We start from the raw sequence: 17,640 nt of genomic DNA, 5'->3' as shown, positions 1-17,640 counted from the left end.
AGGGACATCAAGAACATTAAGATCATTGCATAATGCTTTTTTATTGTGAATTTAATTTACATCGTTGCTTTACAAAAATTGCACCATATGTTTTGTGGCCCATTTTTGTTTATTGCCATTTCATAGAAACCTCTCAACATTAACCACATGTCTCTGATACCAACTGACATGCCACCTACAATATCTTGAGTAAGAAATGCTTTGCGGGAAATGGTGTAACTCTGCTGTAATTTTTTGCAGAATGCGGCGCTGCAGCACCTGTTCATCCGTAAGTCCTTCCGGCCCTTCAAGTGTTCGCAGTGTGGCAAGGCCTTCCGGGACAAGGAGAAGCTGGATCAGCACGTGCGCTTCCACGGCCGAGAGGCCATCGCCTGCCACATCTGCAACAAGGTAACCTTTAGCTTTTCTACTATAGACTGTAAATATACAGTATATAAAAAATAATTAATTGTTATTTTGGGTTTTTATTACAAAATGAATTATTATTTGTATCTTGTTATTAGTATTTGTAGTGGTTAAATGAGTGATGACTATTTAAATAAGTAATAATTAAAGTAATAACTATGTTGGTATTCATTTCTAAGGACGTCAAATGACCATTGAGTGTGATAATGTGCTGTATAAATACTATTTGACAGGGTTCTGTTGATGCACAAGCTATTGTCCATCTGGCCTGGATCATTCCCCAGGACTTCCCCATCTCTCTCTCCCCCTCATTTCCTGGAATTGCCTAAAATGTCTTGTAAAATAATGGCCTGAAAGCTGAGGAAATATACTGTTTGTAATTGATTACTTGATTAACTGAATGACTGACTGACGGACTGACTGATTGATTGGTTGAAGATTGAATCTTGAATGAATCAATCAACCAACTAACCAACCAACTACTGCGTGCGTGTGTCTGTCTGTCTGTCTGTCTGTCTGTCTGTCTGTCTGTCTGTCTGTCTGTCTGTCTGTCTGTCTGTCTGTCTGTGCACATGTGTGTGATTTGCAGGGTTTCCTGAGTCTGGAGGCGCTGGATGACCACCTGCAGCTCCACTCTGAGCAGCGTAGCTACTCCTGCCTCTTCTGCACGGAGTCCTTCGACCGGCTGGAGCTGCTCAAGGAGCACGTGCGCACGCACATGGTGGACGGCTGCTACTCCTGCCCCTCCTGCAAGAAGAGGTTCACAGACTTCATTCAGGTGCAGGACTACTTGTAGTCACAGAAGTAGAGCAAAGATACTTCATTGAGCCTGAAGATAATTGAACCGCTAAGACACAGCCCCTGTTATAAATCAGCTGTTACTAGAATGCCAATGACCAAGTGGTAATGTATTATGGAAGGCCCTGGGCATTGTCATATGGTTGTTAATTTTTTCCTGTGACTATTACAATGTTCAACTGGTGGAAAGGTCTGTGTTAGGGGGCTGCAGAATCATATCGGCATTACCCGACAAATGTGATGTTGACGAATGAAAAGGTTAACACGTTAGTAATGTAAAACAATATAATAACTAGAAGCACTCAAGAGAGCGCAGACCTCCGCCAAGGAAGCTGCTTGATAGAATATTTGACTATGTTACACCCTAAGTCTTTCTACTTTCTTTTCGTGGAGTTCCTGTAATTCAATTTCTGGTCACTAGGGGCGTCTAGATTTATAGGCCAGCAATGGGGAAAAATCTTTAAAAAGGTCCTGGTTCCGGTTCGTTATCTGGATTATCAACAACTCCACAAAGTTTCGTCCAAATCCGTTGATTAGGTCTTGAGTTATGCTGCTGACAAACAGACAGACAGACAAACCAATGCTACCAAAAACATAACCTCCTTGGCGGAGGTAATTATAAAATAAATCAATGAAGGCCATTTTGGCATTTTGCTGCGTTAAGGATCTGCTTTATGTGATATCTATGCTCTACGTTGTTGATATCTATGCTTGTCACCATCTCCAGGTGAAGAAGCACGTGCGCAGCTTCCACTCTGAGAAGATCTTCCAGTGTACGGACTGCGACAAGGCCTTCTGTCGGCCCGACAAGCTGCGGCTGCACATGCTGCGCCACTCGGACCGCAAAGACTTCCTCTGCTCCACCTGCGGCAAGCAGTTCAAGGTCAGCACAGTCAAGTCAAGTGTGCTTTATTGGCAAAAATCTATGGAAGGGTTAGGACAGAAGTTTGAAACACACACACACAGCGCAGTAAGAAATAACCAGTCCCTCCAGGATTTTGCACTGGGATTTTGTGATTTTTGCGGTCAAAATGTCTGATTTTGTGGCGGCATTTTCTCATTTTTTGCGAAGATTTTGCGCCCCTTTCTGGGTTTTTTTGGTAACTGAAAACCACAATTAGTCTAAGCAGGCTTAAGACAAGAGAGAGAGAGATTCAGAAACACACTTTTTTTCTGTAGAAATCCCAACACAAATTACATTTACAAAAGTTACATTTGGCCATGGGGTAATTCAGGTGGCAGGCAAGTTCAGATGTATCCAGCAGGAAATTTGTCTTGGACAGTCAAAAGCTGTAGAAAACACTCGGTAGAAAAACACTTGCCACACTACAAAACATGTAGTTCGAACTGTGAGAAACTTAAGATAAAGCGGTGTCGAGTCGACACCACGAGATACAAGGTTAACGCGCGCAAGGATTGGGCTAGGAACAGCGCGCGAGAGGGAACATGCTTTTTATCCACGGGAAGCCGACCCATGCCCATGTCTTGCGCTGCTCAGCAGTAGCTTGCAACCTCTACCTCGCATTACATTTAAACTTAACGATAGGCTGCATTAAAGATTGCGTTTGAACGGATGTGGCTGACATGATACAGTGTGTCAAGGCTGAGTTTTAAAACGTTCAAGGAACAGGAATGGAATTATCTTACCATTTGACACATGGGACACTGCTACTCTGCTTTCAGCTGACTGAGGTGGTATTCCAGGAATCAAAGATAGCCCTGATGTCCTTAGAAATGTTTCGATTCAAGTCAGCGAACAACAAGCAGTGAGGTTCGGGCGCATAGCTTGTTTATAGCCCTCAAGCGCAAGCTTCGCGGGAAGCAGTGTTGCTTGCGCTTAGTTTCTTCAAAGTTTTTCCAATAGCCATGAAGTATTCCTCATCTCGCGCCTTGACCAATTATTTGACAATTTTGGTGGTTTGTCTTGTCTCTTTGCAAGACTGTCATGAATATAGGCTAAATTATTTCCCTTTCGAACCATTCACCCAGCATCTGAAGTAGGCAACCGGTGGAGCTCTTTTGATGAAGTGTTCTCTGCTCGACTATTTTCGATTGCATGCTGGAAGACTAAGAAATGTATAAACGTGTCTTTTTTGTATTGATTATAATAGTCAACCGATGGTGGCTGGTCAATGCAAAAAATGTTACCGAGAGGTTACTCTTTCTAGACTGAGAAGCGCGAGCTTAACATGCATTGTCAGCGCGTGGAGTTGTGGTCGTGAAATAGCCCTGGGATATCAAGCTACAGTAGGTGGCAGCAATGCAACATGCTGGATGCCAGCTGCCTATAAACTTGAAGGGGACAAAGGGGAAAATTTGCGGGAAAAATGCGTCTTTACAGGAATTACGTGGCATCGTGAAATTATGCAGAATATCATTGAATTTGCATGAATACACGCGATCACTGAATCGAGAAAAACTGGAGGGACTGACTAACATACTGCCCATGAATTTGTATTATTTCTGACACATTCACTCACAAAACACAGAGCAGCTGAGTGGTGAAGTAGCTAAAGAAAAAAAGAGCCTGGAGTCCTCATTTTTCTACCATCTAAAGGTGTCTGCAGGCTATTTCTTAGCAAGTTTACCACTTTCTGTAGGTTAACTCTGCTCCACCTGCGGCAAACAGTTCAAGGTCAGAAGCAGCTCCCTTAGAGGTGTAAACTACAGCAACTAGTACAGTCAAAGGATGACTAATTAGGCTGAAGAGATTATCATGAGGATCCTATTCATATTTAATAGGTTTTGCTGGCCCAATGAATTGCCTGTTACATTTGTAACATTTGGCTGTTAAATTTCCTGCAAACGTTCTTTCCTGATGTCCGTCTCTCCACAAATTTGGGGTAATTGATGTGGATTATAAATGAAGAGAAATGCTTATAACGTGTATAAAAAATCTATATCTCTCTATCTATGTTTTATTGTTTACACATTTGCAGCAGTTGTTATGTTTTCTGATATCTGCCTCTCCACAAACAGTGGCTTGTTGGTACATTCAGGCGAATGGATGTGATTGTTTGTAAATGAAAACGCATGTTTAGATTATAAAGCAAAGATATTGTTATCTCTCTCTCTCTCTCTCTCTCTCTCTCTCTCTCTCTCTCTGTCTCTGTCTCTTTCTCTCTCAGAGGAAGGATAAGCTGCGTGAGCACATGCAGCGCATGCACAACCCGGAGCGCGAGGCCAAGAAGGCGGACCGCAGCCACCGCTCCAAGGCCCTGAAGCAGAAGCTGCCCACCACAGACTTCGAGAGCTTCATGTTCAAGTGCCGCCTCTGCATGATGGGCTTCCGGCGACGAGGCATGCTGGTAGGCACAGTACCAGTCAGATCTCACCTCAAGCACAGGGGTGCAGGGTTCATGTGAGTGAAGGAAGACACGCACACCGATGAGCTCGCTCCATTTTTATTTCCGTGTCTGGTGGCCCGAAACGTCACGGCAATTAAAAGGCAACTCATCGGAGTGCGGGTCTTCCCTGCCTTACATGCTGGTACAGCACAAAAACAAAACTCACTGCACTCTTCTAGCCAGCTGGCCAACCTAACATTTCCTGCCATGCTAATTTTAGGCCAATTTTGTGTGTGGGAGAACACCTCACACATGGTACGCAGACGTGGGCAAACTCAGGCCCGGGGGCCACATGCGGCCCGCTCGGCCATTTCATGCGGCCCTCAGAGCCTTTCCAAGAAAAAAATGCAGATTCATATGATCACTCATTCTTAAATTGTCTACCTAAAACAAGGGTTTTGGAAACCCAAGATTACTCAAGTCTACATCTAGATACAATTAGCAGGAATGGCATAACTGACAATGGTGTAATTATGTTGGCATACACCATTTCTTCTTATTATTGACATAGGCAAGTTGCCTACGACATCCGGCCCTTTGGTCAACTTTCTAAACCCAATGCGGCCCTTTGGTCAAAATAATTGCCCAGCCCTGTCACACATGGTACGCAGACGTGTGTGTGCGGTGCAATATTCACAAGACCGTGAAGGGCGATCTTCCGAATTTCCGTGATGAGTTGGCAATAGAGTCAAACAATGGTGGAAAGAATGGAGGCCATAGCATTTAAAGTTTTTGATGAATAAAAAAAAAATGTACATGTTAACAAGTATTATAATCCATCCTTTCTACTTTCTATAATATTAATCTCCTTTCTTTCCCTTTAAAGCACATTGAATCACAGTTGTGTATGATGATAGGCTACACAAATCCTACTGCCATTGCTATTGAATTATTGCATCTTCCATTTCACCAAAATATACTGACATATTATATTTATAGACTATCATAATCATGATTATGATCATTTAGACTGATTTACCCTTTAATATTTATTTGGTTTTGTTTCCTCTTTTTTTGTGTCTGACTTCCCTCCTTCACCTTTCTGTACTCCTCCACACACAACCCTCTCTGAGACATCCAGCTTTCAGTAATGAGTCCGAATCGACTTTGTGGTTTGTGTGATGAGCATGTACCGGTAATTGCTGTGTGTCCCTGTGTGCTTACAGGTGTGTGTGTGTGTGTGTGTGTGTGTGTGTGTGTGTGTGTGTGTGTGTGTGTGTGTGTGTGTGTGTGTGTGTGTGTGTGTGTGTGTGTGTGTGTGTGTGTGTGTGTGTGTGTGTGTGTGTGTGTTCATTTGCAGGTTAATCACCTGTCCAAGCGTCATCCAGACATGCGGATCGAGGAAGTTCCCGAGCTCACACTGCCCATCATCAAGCCCAATAGGGACTACTTCTGCCAGTACTGTGACAAGGTCAGACACTGCTTCACATGCTGCTATGTAGACTAAAGCCAGCTCAATAATCAATCAATGAAGTCTAGTAATAAGCTGGTCTCTCTCTGACTGTAACTGAGTAGAGCATTTGGAATTAGCTGAGGTTACTTTGTAACGCTGAGATTGTTTTGAAAATTGCGTAAAGCTTTTTTTAATGGAATTTGAGACCTGCTGTCTTCATTTCAAATACATTTATTTATCTGAAATGTATTTTGTCAGCTGCCAATAAATGAAGAGTAATTCCATAACATGGCATTTAGCAGGCGCTTCTATCCAAAGCGACTTACAAAGACAACATACTTTACATGGTACAAAACACCTCTTTGTGCTCTCTAAGGTTATGTGTGCAGGGCTCTAAATTACCTTTTTTTATCGCCAGCTAGTAGATGTCTTACTAGCCAAACACACACTCACTAGTGGGTCAAAGTGGCTCGTAAGTTTTCTTTTTTACCAGCCAAACTGAATTTTCACCAGCATTTTGGCTGGTGTTAATTTAGAGCCCCGTGTGTGTGTGATTTTATACTGTATGTGTGAGCATGGATTCACATGTCTGTCTGTCTGTCTGTGTGTCTGTGTGTCTGTCTATGTGTCTGTCTGTGTGTGTGTGTGCTTGGCCGCAGGTCTACAAGAGTGCTAGTAAGCGTAAAGCACACATCCTGAAGAACCACCCGGGGGCCGAGCTGCCCCCCAGCATCCGTAAGCTACGTCCGGCCGGCCCCGGAGAGCCCGACCCCATGCTCAGCACACACACCCAGCTGACGGGCACCATCGCCACCGCGCCCGTCTGCTGCCCGCACTGTGCCAAGCAGTACAGCAGCAAAGTGAGTCAGGCGGCAGCACCCGCCATGCCATAAATGGATGTTTATTTGTCATAGAGAGTGAGTGAGTGAGTGAGTGAGTGAGTGAGTGAGTGAGTGAGTGAGTGAGTGAGTGAGTGAGTGAGTGAGTACGCAAGTGTGCAGCAAAGTCAGTCGCCAGTCGGCAGCACTCGCCAGGCTATACAAGGATACAAGGATGTTTATTTGCCTTGTACAGAGATTGTGGGAGTGAGTGAGTGAGTGAGTGAGTGAGTGAGTGAGTGAGTGAGTGAGTGAGTGAGTGAGTGAGTGAGTGAGTGAGTGAGTGAGCAGCAAAGTGAGTCCGTCGGCAGTCGGCCGCACCCACCATGTCATACGAGGATACAGTGATGTTTATTTGTCATATGCAGTGAATGAATGAGTGAGTGCACGTAACGAGCGAGCATGTGCGCACACGCGAGTGAGTGAGTGAGTGAGTGAGGGAGGGAGCATGTGAGTGAACGAGTGAGTGAGTGAGTGCGTGCATGAGTGCGAGCAGCAAAGTGAGTCGGCAGCACCCGCCATGCCATACAAGGGTACAGGGATGTTTATTTGTCATATGCAAAGAGACAGTTTCATGTCACCTGGAATGAAATTGATAGCCGGTCTGAAAAAGTATTTAGAAGAAGGGTGCGTGTGTGTGCTTGTGTGAGTGTGTGTGCGCGTGTCGTGTGAGTGAGTGAGTGTGTGTGTGAGAGAGAGAGTTCAATGGAATCATTAGAAGGAGTTTATGCTTCCATCACTCCCTTACCTGCTTGTCACATGTAATGAAATTAATGGCCTGAAGAAGTGTGTGCGTGTGCGTGTGTGTGTTTGCATGTGCCTGAGTGAGCGAGTGTGTGGGTGTGTGTGAGTTCTGTGGAATCTCTTCCATGCTTCGTCACGTCACCCATTCTGTGTCTCTCTGCTCCTGCCTTAGAGCAATGAGAGATTTAACTACCATATTGTACCCAGATACTCTGAGTGGGCAGCACTGCACTGGCATGCTTCTTGCATCATCATTCCTCTCATGCAGACTTCAAAGGGGGACTTGGAATGACAGCATTTTGAATTCATTTATTTTTTATATTGGCTTTGTTTTTTAAGTGGGAGAGATTGTGTGTGAGTCACACAGCTGTCGTGAATGTGAAACGTGGCTGTGTCACGCTTTTGATGTTATTTTAAATTGCGAAGTTGAAGGCAATCTCTAACAATGTTCAAAAACTTGACTGAGACGTCATGAAATCAACAATACTTCAGTTGCAGTTGCCAAAAGAGGGCAGCGTTTAGTTTTCATTCAGTGTAACTTTCAGCAAATACACAAAGCTGCAATTGGCCGTGCAAAATTGCTTTTTGCTCATTTCATTTTATGACTAATTGAAATGGTCTTATGCCACAATAAAGATGCTTTGAACAGGGGGCGCTGTGGGGCAGCAAGCTAAGCCCCCACATCTGGGCTTGCATGCCCATGGGGCACACGGGTTCGAGTCTGGACTGGGTCATATCCCAATCCCACCCTGTCTCTCTCTCGCTGATTTCTTGTCTCCATCTTTGACTGTCCTGTCTAAATATAGGCTAAAAATGCCCAAAAGAAATGTTTTTTTTTTTTTTAAAGATGCCTTGAACCTTGATGTTGTTCACTCTTCCCCTCCAGACGAAGATGGTGCAGCACATCCGTAAGAAGCATCCTGAGTTTGCTCAGATGGCCAACAGCATCCAGGCCCCGCTGGCCACCGCCGTCATCAGCAGCAACCCCGCAGTCATCGCCTCAGACACCGCCACTGCCGAGGCCGTCGTGGTGAGATGCATTAGATTATATTACATTACATTAAATTATATTACATTATGCTTAGTAAGTGTAACGATACACCCAACCCACGATTCGGTTTGTATCACGATATATGACCCACGGTTCGATACGCCCCACGATTTTATTTTATTTTTAGGGAAAAAAATAAGAAAATAAATTATAGGCTATATTTATATATAGGCCTATGCTTTCTTTTTGCATTTACCTGCCTACATTAGGCTAATTTTGTAGGTCTACTAAATGATGTTGCAGATATAGGCCTACCACTGCAACCTGTTCCCCAGGTGTTGACATCACAGCACAGCACAGAGAAATTAATATTAATTCAACAAGCAAAAATAGGCTTATTACTAATAGGCTTAGATCATATCATGCTGAGATGCTGACCATGTGTGAGAGACAGAGATGGAGAGAGAAGGGTCAAGGTTCCAGTATAGGTAGCCTATTACAACTGTCTCACATTATCAAACATTATCCAATTAATATCCAAACATTAACTGAAAACAACACTGGTCATATTTCGTCAGGAAACATATTGTATTAAGTTACTTACAGAAATGCAACACTTAATTTTGATGTTTAATATTTTTGTAACTGTTTTGATCGTGCAGCAGCGCACACACGCTTATACAAACAAAACTCGAAATGAACCTCAGTTATGTTCTCAGTATGCAACACGCACGTTGTCCTTTGTTTGGTTTTGTGATTTGACATTTTGTCAAGAGCAGGAATAGATGCAGAGGCTGACATGGAGCATGTTTTCGCTAGGCAGGCGGTCAATGTGGGGAGGAAATAATGCTGCCTAATATCCACATCAACCTAAACGTTCGCCCGACTTCAGACACTCCCTTATGAGCGTAGAGCTCAAGCGATTTAAAATTTGGGCAGGCGGAGCATCTCGCTCTCTCGCTCTCTTTCTCTCTCTCTCTCTCTCCGCTTAACATCTATCTCCACTCAACATACATCGGCGCATGCATGAATCAAAAAAATCTTCACACATTTGATAAAGCCTTCTTGGTCTGTTGTTCATTTCTGTGCTTTACCTTCCGACATTTGCCCAAGTTGTTTTTGTCTCGCGGAGGTTGCTGAGGCAATGAATAACAACCAATGCACGTGCTGGTTGGACGGAACATTTTACACGAGAGAGGGGAGAATGGAAGTGTTACTCGCTCATGTGCGCCCCATTTCTAATTGTCTTTGAGCGCATATGCAAGCATTAAGCGCATATTCAAGCATTTGCCTGTATCCTGCTGTTTTCTAGACTGAGGGGTAACAACTTTAAAAGGGCGCATCGCGATTCTGCGAGGAAGGTTCGCGATAGGGGTTCGTGGGTCTGTGTACCGCGATCCCTCGGTTCGATGCAATATCGTTACAGCCTTAATGCTTAGTACTAGACACTTTCACATTACGCTTAACAGACTTACAAATGAGGACATGAACCAGAGCTGAGGCTGTCGTGGTGAGATGCATTACATTATATTGCGCTTAGCAAACACTTTTATCCAAAGCGACTTACAAATGAGGACATAAAGCAGAGCATGGAACACTTGCAATGAAACAAAGTGCACAGATGTGTTATTACACCCATGGTTTCATTTATTTAGGGCAATTCATGCATTCATCATTGGCCATGAATGTGTTCTTTCATATCTACAAAAAAGTTCTGTGCTCTAACGGTGGGGCACTAGACTGCTATTCCGACCCTGGTCATTTGCCAATCCCTCCCCGTCTCTCTCTCCGCCTAGGCCGTCTTGGTGAGACACATTACATTACGACTTGTAGAAAAAGGGAAATGCGTACTCCAAGCTACTAGTAGTGACAATTCGGTGCAACCAGCGTAGGACCAGACAAGTGAAAGGGAAGAAATCTACACATGCCACACAGATGTCTCTTTAGTTATTTCTTTTTTATTCACAGTGCATTAGACTAACGTTTTGACAAAGCGTCTTCAGCAGAGTCCTTAAAGGACTAGAAGGACTCTGATGAAGACGCTTTGTGGAAACGTTAGTCTAATGCACTGTAAATAAATAAGAAATAACTAAAAAGACATCTGTGTGGCACCAAATTTCCTCCCTTTTTACACATTTCATTACGTTTAGCAGACGCTTTTATCCAAGCAACTTACAAATGACGACATAAACCAGAGCATGGAACACTCGCAATAAAACAAAGTGCACAGATGCGTTATTATACCCTATTTTCGGGGCATAGTTTGATTTATTTAGGACAATTTATGCATTCATCATTGGCCGATGCGTTCCAGGCAAAAAAATCTGTGCTCTAACAATAGGGCACTAGACTGCTATGCCGGCGACCCGGGTTCGATTTCGGCCCGGGTTATTTGCCCATCCCTCCCTCTCTCTCACCCCATTCATTTCCTGTTCACTGTCCTGTCCCGAATAAAAGTAAAAAGCCTAAAAAAAATCTTTAAAAAAAAAAAAAACTTCTGTAAAGGCCTTGGTGTCCTCAGACTGAGAAATATTACATTACTGCACATTACATGACAATTGGCAAATGCTCTTATCCAAAATGACTTACAAAGAGGAGACATCTGCAACATACAATGTGAGGGGGGAAATGGAGTCTACTACTATCACTACAACAAATGTTGTTTCTATAAACGTACAGTGAGTCCAATATGTATTTGATCCATTTCTGATTTTACCGGTTTGCCCACTAATAAAGACATGATCAGTCTATAAATTTATGATAATATGTATTCAAACATGGAGAGACAGAATATCAAAAATAAATTCCGGAAAATAACTTAAAATAATATATTTTAATTTATTTGTATTTAATTTAGGCAAATAAGTATTTGACCCCTCTAGCTAAAGAAGATAAAGTGCTTTGTGGCAAAGCCCTAGTTGTCTAGCATTGAGCTCAGATGCTTCTTTTAGTTGATGATAATGTTTGTGCATATAGTAGAAAATATTTTTGCCCATTTTCTTTGCACATTATCTCTAAAACATTAATAGTTTGTGGCTGTAGCTTGGCAAATGGGAGGTTCGGTTCTCTCCAAAGAATTACTATACGGTTAATATTTGGAGACTGTCTAGGACACTTCACGACTTTAATATGCTTCTTATTGAGCCACTCCTTCGTTGATTTGACTGTATGTTGTGTATTATTGTCATGTTGGGAGATCCAAAAATGGCCCACCCTTCAGTATAGTGGTGGAGGGAAGGACGTTTGCACTCAGGATTGCACATTACATGTCTCCCTCCATCCATTCGTTGACGATGTGAAGTTGTCCTGTGCTTTGGCCACACACACACCCTCAAACCATAATGATACCACTTTCATGCATGATGGTGAGGAGGGTGTTCTTGGGATCATAGACAGTAGTACTCTTTCTCAAAACACATTGAATTGTGATAATGCCAAATATCTTGATTTTGGTTTCATCTGACTACAGCGCCTCCTTATCATATCCTAAATCAGTCTGATGTCCGTTGGCAAACCTCAAGTGGGACTGCACAGGTTCCTTCTGAAGTAAAGGTACCATGTGTGCACTACAGGATTTTAAACCTCAGTGGCATTAAGTGCTACCAGTAGTTTTCTCAATGATTTTGGTCAGTAGCTTTGATATCATTGCCTAGTTCATACCGTATAGCTCTAGGGTGATTTCTTTCTGTTCTCATGATTATCAAATCCCTACAAAAGGTCAAATCTAGCCTGTCTAGCCAGACAGGCTGATGGATAGTCATTTTGTATTCCTCACATTTTGGAAGAAATGCATCAACAGCTGGGTCTTTAAAACCCAGTCTCTTTCTTGTGGCTTTGCAGCCCATTTAATCTTTGTTCAGGTCTAAAACCGTGTCCCTGATATCATTTGACCACTCTTTGGTCTTTCCCATGCTGGTGAGGTTGGAGTGTGACTGATTCACTCATACTATGGACTGATTCTGCTGATTCAATGTGTCTTTTATGCATGTTAGTATGTACAGGTGTCTTTAATTCAGATGACAAGTTGATCGGAAGTGCCCATCTGGTCTGTGGGCCCGGAACTGTAATCAGTTGGCAGGGGATCAAATACTTATTTTGCTCGATGAAATGGAAATAAATTAATATATATTCTCTTCAGTTAATTTCTGGATTTTCTTTTTGATATTCTGTCTCTCCATATTAGAATACATATTATCATAACATTTATTGACTGATCATGTCTTTGTTAGTAGGCAAACCAACAAAATCAGCAAGGGATCAAATACATATTGGACTCACTGTAGTTTGGGAGGAAGACCACTGAGTGATTGACATCTGCCATAACCTGCTCCTGTCTTTGGGTAGGAGGGATTAAATCTCCCCATTCACTTGTCTTGCGCGAAGGCTCTCGAATTTTCCCACCTCCTTCCCGAACTCCTCCATTTCACTAGTGGCCCCACACTACCATCCCTCTACATACGGAGGGGTGAAAGGGGCTCTCATCCTGCCTGATCTCTGCTTAAAGCATCCCAGGACTGCCGCCAGCTACCATATTCCAAACATGCTTACTGTACACCAAGCACTCGAGGGCGAACTACTAGCGATAGTACCAGGATTTCTTGTTAAATTTTAGTACTTAAGTACTTTGTACTATGTTAATGTTTCCTAACTGGGCTTGGTGTGATGTGTGATTTGTTCAGACGACAGACCTGCTGACCCAGGCCATGACGGAGCTGTCCCAGACGCTGGGCTCGGACTACCGGCCGGGCCAGGGAGACTACCAGCGCATCCAGTACATCCCCGTCTCCCAGGCGACCGCGGGAGGCCTCGCCCAGCCACAGCACATCCAGCTGCAAGTGGTCCAGGTGGCCCCGGTACGCTGGCTTTGCCTCTCTGGTTTTCTCTCTCTCTCACTCTATTTCTCTCTCCTTCTTGCTTGTCTGTCTCTTCTCTCTGTCTCTCTCTATCTCTTTCTCTCTCTTGCTCATCTGTCTCTTTTCTCTCTCTCTCTCGCTCTCTCTCTCTCGCCTTCTCTCTATTACTATGCTTTCTTTTTCTTTGTCTTCTGTATTCACTTTTCCTTTCTCTCTTTTGCTTTCTCTCTCTTTCTTTCTTTCTTTCTTTCTTTCTTTCTTTCTTTCTTTCTTTCTCTTTCTTTTTTTCTTTCTTTCTCTCTTTCTTTCTTTCTTTCTTCCTTCCACTGGATCAATGAGCACTTGCATAGAGAGGGGAGGGACTAACAGACAGCCATGGCGGTCACATAAGGACTTTTAAACTTTCATCTCCAAGATCAGATGATGTCCAGAGGTCTTTCAACTCAGCACTTCTGACTAGCACTCCGTCTGCTGCTTCCTCGCTCACTCTGTGCACTCACTCTCTGCTGCAGCCTTTTGGAACTACAGATTTAAATAATATTTTTTCACTCAGATCTTCTAAGTAAAAGCCCCCCTCTTTCATGCGTCTGCCAGTCCGTCTCAACACTTAAGATTTTCTTTTACTTAAGACATGCAAAAGTTCTGTCTTTTACCTGATATGTTTTTCGATGGCATTACTTCCGTCTTCATCAGGGGGTCACTGGGATGCTGATGCGCGACGCGCTTTAAAATCAGCTGATGTTGTCTTATGTCTTAAGTAAAAGAAAATCTTAAGTGTTGAATTAAACAGTTAGACATAATAAACGTAATGCATGTGTCTGTCTGTGTGTCTGTGTGCAGGCGTCGTCTCCGCACTCTCAGCATTCCACGGTGGACGTGAGCCAGCTGCACGACCCGCACGGCTACAGCCAGCACTCCATCCAGGTGCAGCACATCCAGGTGGGGGAGGCCACCGCCAGCGCCGTGCAGGGAAACACGCAGGTAACATACACTCATCACACACACACTTATTACATACATTACACACACACAGATGCTCTTTACATACATTACACACACACACACACACACACACACTTTACACACTCACATGCGAGCGCACCCGTCACAAGAGTCGGTCCGCTGGGGGATGCTACCGCTAGCGCCGTGCAGGAAGATACACAGTTAATATACAACTCGCATGTATGTAGTACAGTTAACGCACACACACACACACATACTCATACCACATTACTCACAATCCACTATGCCATACCATACAGGTCGGGGAATATACATATGATACACATCACACATACTTTCATTACACAAGCAAGAGACCCTTTCTAAAATCTACACATTTTCTGCCAAGATGGCATAGTATTATTATCAAACTGTTTTGAATCATCAAATCATTTTCAGGATTCAGTCCTCTACCTGTGTATTTTGGCACCTTGAAAAAAGTTTATAGTTTTGAACTGTAGATCTTTGGTCACCTCTGAGCACCTATTCTTCAAAAGACTCTGACACCTTTATTCTCTTTGTAATCCTCACCACTTAAAACTTTCAGCAGACAGTTCATTTTTAGTGGAGAGGGAACAGCCAGTACTAGGTCATAAATGCTCAATCTAAGATTGTCCCAGAGGCCTCTTTTTTTTCCTTCTGATCTCCTAGTGGTGTCTTCTTATCTTATCAGTGTGACATGACAATGGTTTGTTGGCTTGAATTTCCCTTTTGGGATGATACATTTGACTTCAGCTGATTAACTCCCATCCCTTACTGTGCGTGTACACCAGAGACGACCTAAGCCACTGAGTAGCCGAGGTCGTTGAAGAGGTTTCGCCATGAACTCGCTTGGGATGTGACATTGACACGTTTGATTTAACTAATCACATAACGGCTCTGGTTTGTCAGTCTGGGACATTCGGAGATATGAATTTGCCAATTGGTTTTCGCTGAACCACATCATAGCTCATTACCATAATATTAGCTGATTTTTAATCACAGAAATTCGTTCTGGTCGCTTCGCTCATGGCGAATCCTCTTGGGTCGCTTTATTCGCCGACCCTCCATAGAGAAATGATGACTTCCGTTGCTCCAGTAGCGCAGGTCGCACAGTTAGTGTGCTCTTTAGTGTCCTTCCTGATAGTCGGTATCTGGCCACTCCCCTAGCCTTTCCTCCCAGCAGACCCCTTCAGAACTATAATGTTCTGGTCTTTCTTCAACATAATAGACATTCTACTGTTCTGTCATTGGAGGTCAAGGGTATTGTGCTGTTATCTTATCAGTGTGAGAGATAACAATGTTTTGTTGGCCCTGCCGTGGCCAAACGGTAGGGCACTTGTCTACCATGCGGCTGACAGAGGTTCGATTCCCGGCCCGGGTCCTTTGCTAGCCCTTCCCCGTCTCTCTCTCCCCACTCGCTTCCTGTTAAAGTCAAAGAGATCAAAAAATATCTTTACAAAAAAAAAGAACTGGCGGTAGAGTCACGTTTTAAAAAAAAATTGTGTTGTGTCGAATGACCCACTGAGTGTGTTTTTTTTAATTTTTCCTGATATGTGTCTGGACAGCCCCTTAGCCCCTCCTCCCAGCAGACGGCTCAGGAGCTCAGCCCCACGCAGCTGACCCCCGTGACCCTGGCGCAGAGCCACGCCCTGCAGACATCCACCAATCAGGTGCAAGGCACCGTGCAGCACACCTACCTGCCCAGCAACTGGAACTACAGGAGCTACCGTAAGTCACACTCCAGCGCTTGTTTGTTTGTGATCATTACCTTATCCCGTCAAACTAGGATGTCAACCCAGAACCTTAACACCTAGCACCATCTCTTTTTGTATAGTGACCTTTGGTTACATGAGAGGTGCTATAAACATGTTGTTATTGTTATTAAAAGTTGTTGTTGTTGTTGTTACTACTACTACTACTACTACTACTACTGTTAAATAACCATGTTCTTATCCATAAAAAGTCCCCAGCTAAAGGCCCATTTTTTTTAATTATTTGACCTCAATTTGCCGTCCTGAACTGCCACTGGTCATAAATTGCAGTGTCACCTATATGGATATTTCTTGCACTCTTTGAATAGTCATTTTTTAACTAAGTTAGTAGATTTCCCCAATTGCAGCCAAATTAAGGCTAGCAGTTAAGGATTTGTTGGCTAAAAGAGTTCAGGGTCTAGGCAGAAGGTCAAGAGTTCATGGTCATGATGTGACCCTCGGCCGGGAGATTAGGGCAGGGATTAAAGAGGATAAAGGTTCATTATGTGGGCAATGCATTAATGCAATGAGAAACAGGTCATACAGATAAATAACCATTATTGATGAGAGTCATGATGCCACGGTTATATTTTCTGAAAATGGCGTATACTGTAGATTGCTTGGACATACTGTAGACCAGGGGTGTCTAACATAAGGCCAAGGGGCTGAAAAAAAAAAGAAAAAAAAGTGAATGTCAAAAAAGTTTATCTATAAGTCATTACAAAGTTCTTGCAGGTGTCTTGCAGCCAGGAGATTTCAGGTTTTCAATACTTGAACGAATTTGCCTCTTTTTTTTCCGCTTGGAATTTATAGTCAATCCTCCTTAAATAGCTGCTGACATCCACCTTCAGATGATTGACTAGCAATGTGATTGCAAAATGTGAAAATTTCTGTTTTTCATATTGGAATTCTGTTACTGGTCTGGCCCACTAGAGGTCACATTGTGACTCTACAGGCTCCTTTCCACTGCCGGTTTTCTGGTAGGCCTACAGCTAGATACAGCGTGAGTCAGCCTCCACTTTTTGCTTTTCGATTGGGCACGACACAGCTCAAAGCAAAAAGTAGCAGCCTAGTCACTCTGTGTCGAGCTGTAGGCATACCAGAAAATCAGCCTTATGTGGGCCCTGGACTGGAGTCAGTTTGCCACCACTGCTGTAGACGCTGGGACTATGAAATATGCATTTGTATGTGTGTCTTTCTGCTGTGTTGTGGAGTGCATGTGTTTGTATTGTTGTGTTGATGTGTTTGTTTTGTGTCGTCAGCCTCTGAGATCCAGATGATGACTCTGCCTCATGCCCAGTATGTCATCGCAGAGACCGGCACACCGGTCACCGCCGTCAACAGCAATCAGGTCAAGACGGTCAGTAGCTCTTCATAACATATCAGATTCAATATATAATATATGGGTGAAAGATTCTTTTTTTGGGGCTCAGCTGTCAAGCGGAGTAACAGCATTTAATGCCCATAAATTAAATAGTAATTGGTGGTTGATATGC

The 17,640-nt window shown here is 43.4% G+C and overlaps 1 protein-coding gene across 2 annotated transcripts in view; it reads left to right on the top strand.

The window, feature by feature from the left end:
* The window catches only part of prdm10 (PR domain containing 10), a 30,606-nt gene that overhangs the window by 10,642 nt on the left and 2,324 nt on the right, over nucleotides 1-17,640 (top strand). For both annotated transcript variants that reach the window (XM_063205263.1, XM_063205262.1), the window contains exons 13-23: nucleotides 241-390; nucleotides 995-1,183; nucleotides 1,931-2,086; nucleotides 4,332-4,511; nucleotides 5,851-5,961; nucleotides 6,603-6,803; nucleotides 8,452-8,595; nucleotides 13,236-13,409; nucleotides 14,250-14,390; nucleotides 15,959-16,121; nucleotides 17,407-17,504. In XM_063205263.1, coding sequence (XP_063061333.1) covers nucleotides 241-390; nucleotides 995-1,183; nucleotides 1,931-2,086; nucleotides 4,332-4,511; nucleotides 5,851-5,961; nucleotides 6,603-6,803; nucleotides 8,452-8,595; nucleotides 13,236-13,409; nucleotides 14,250-14,390; nucleotides 15,959-16,121; nucleotides 17,407-17,504 — 1,707 coding nt within the window. The remainder of the gene's footprint in view (nucleotides 1-240; nucleotides 391-994; nucleotides 1,184-1,930; nucleotides 2,087-4,331; nucleotides 4,512-5,850; nucleotides 5,962-6,602; nucleotides 6,804-8,451; nucleotides 8,596-13,235; nucleotides 13,410-14,249; nucleotides 14,391-15,958; nucleotides 16,122-17,406; nucleotides 17,505-17,640) is intronic.

This window comes from Engraulis encrasicolus, chromosome 8 (genome assembly GCF_034702125.1).
Source record: "Engraulis encrasicolus isolate BLACKSEA-1 chromosome 8, IST_EnEncr_1.0, whole genome shotgun sequence".
Taxonomy (NCBI): domain Eukaryota; kingdom Metazoa; phylum Chordata; class Actinopteri; order Clupeiformes; family Engraulidae; genus Engraulis; species Engraulis encrasicolus.
The sequence above is the reverse complement of the archived record's forward strand: the minus strand, read 5'-3'. Positions and strand labels throughout refer to the sequence as shown.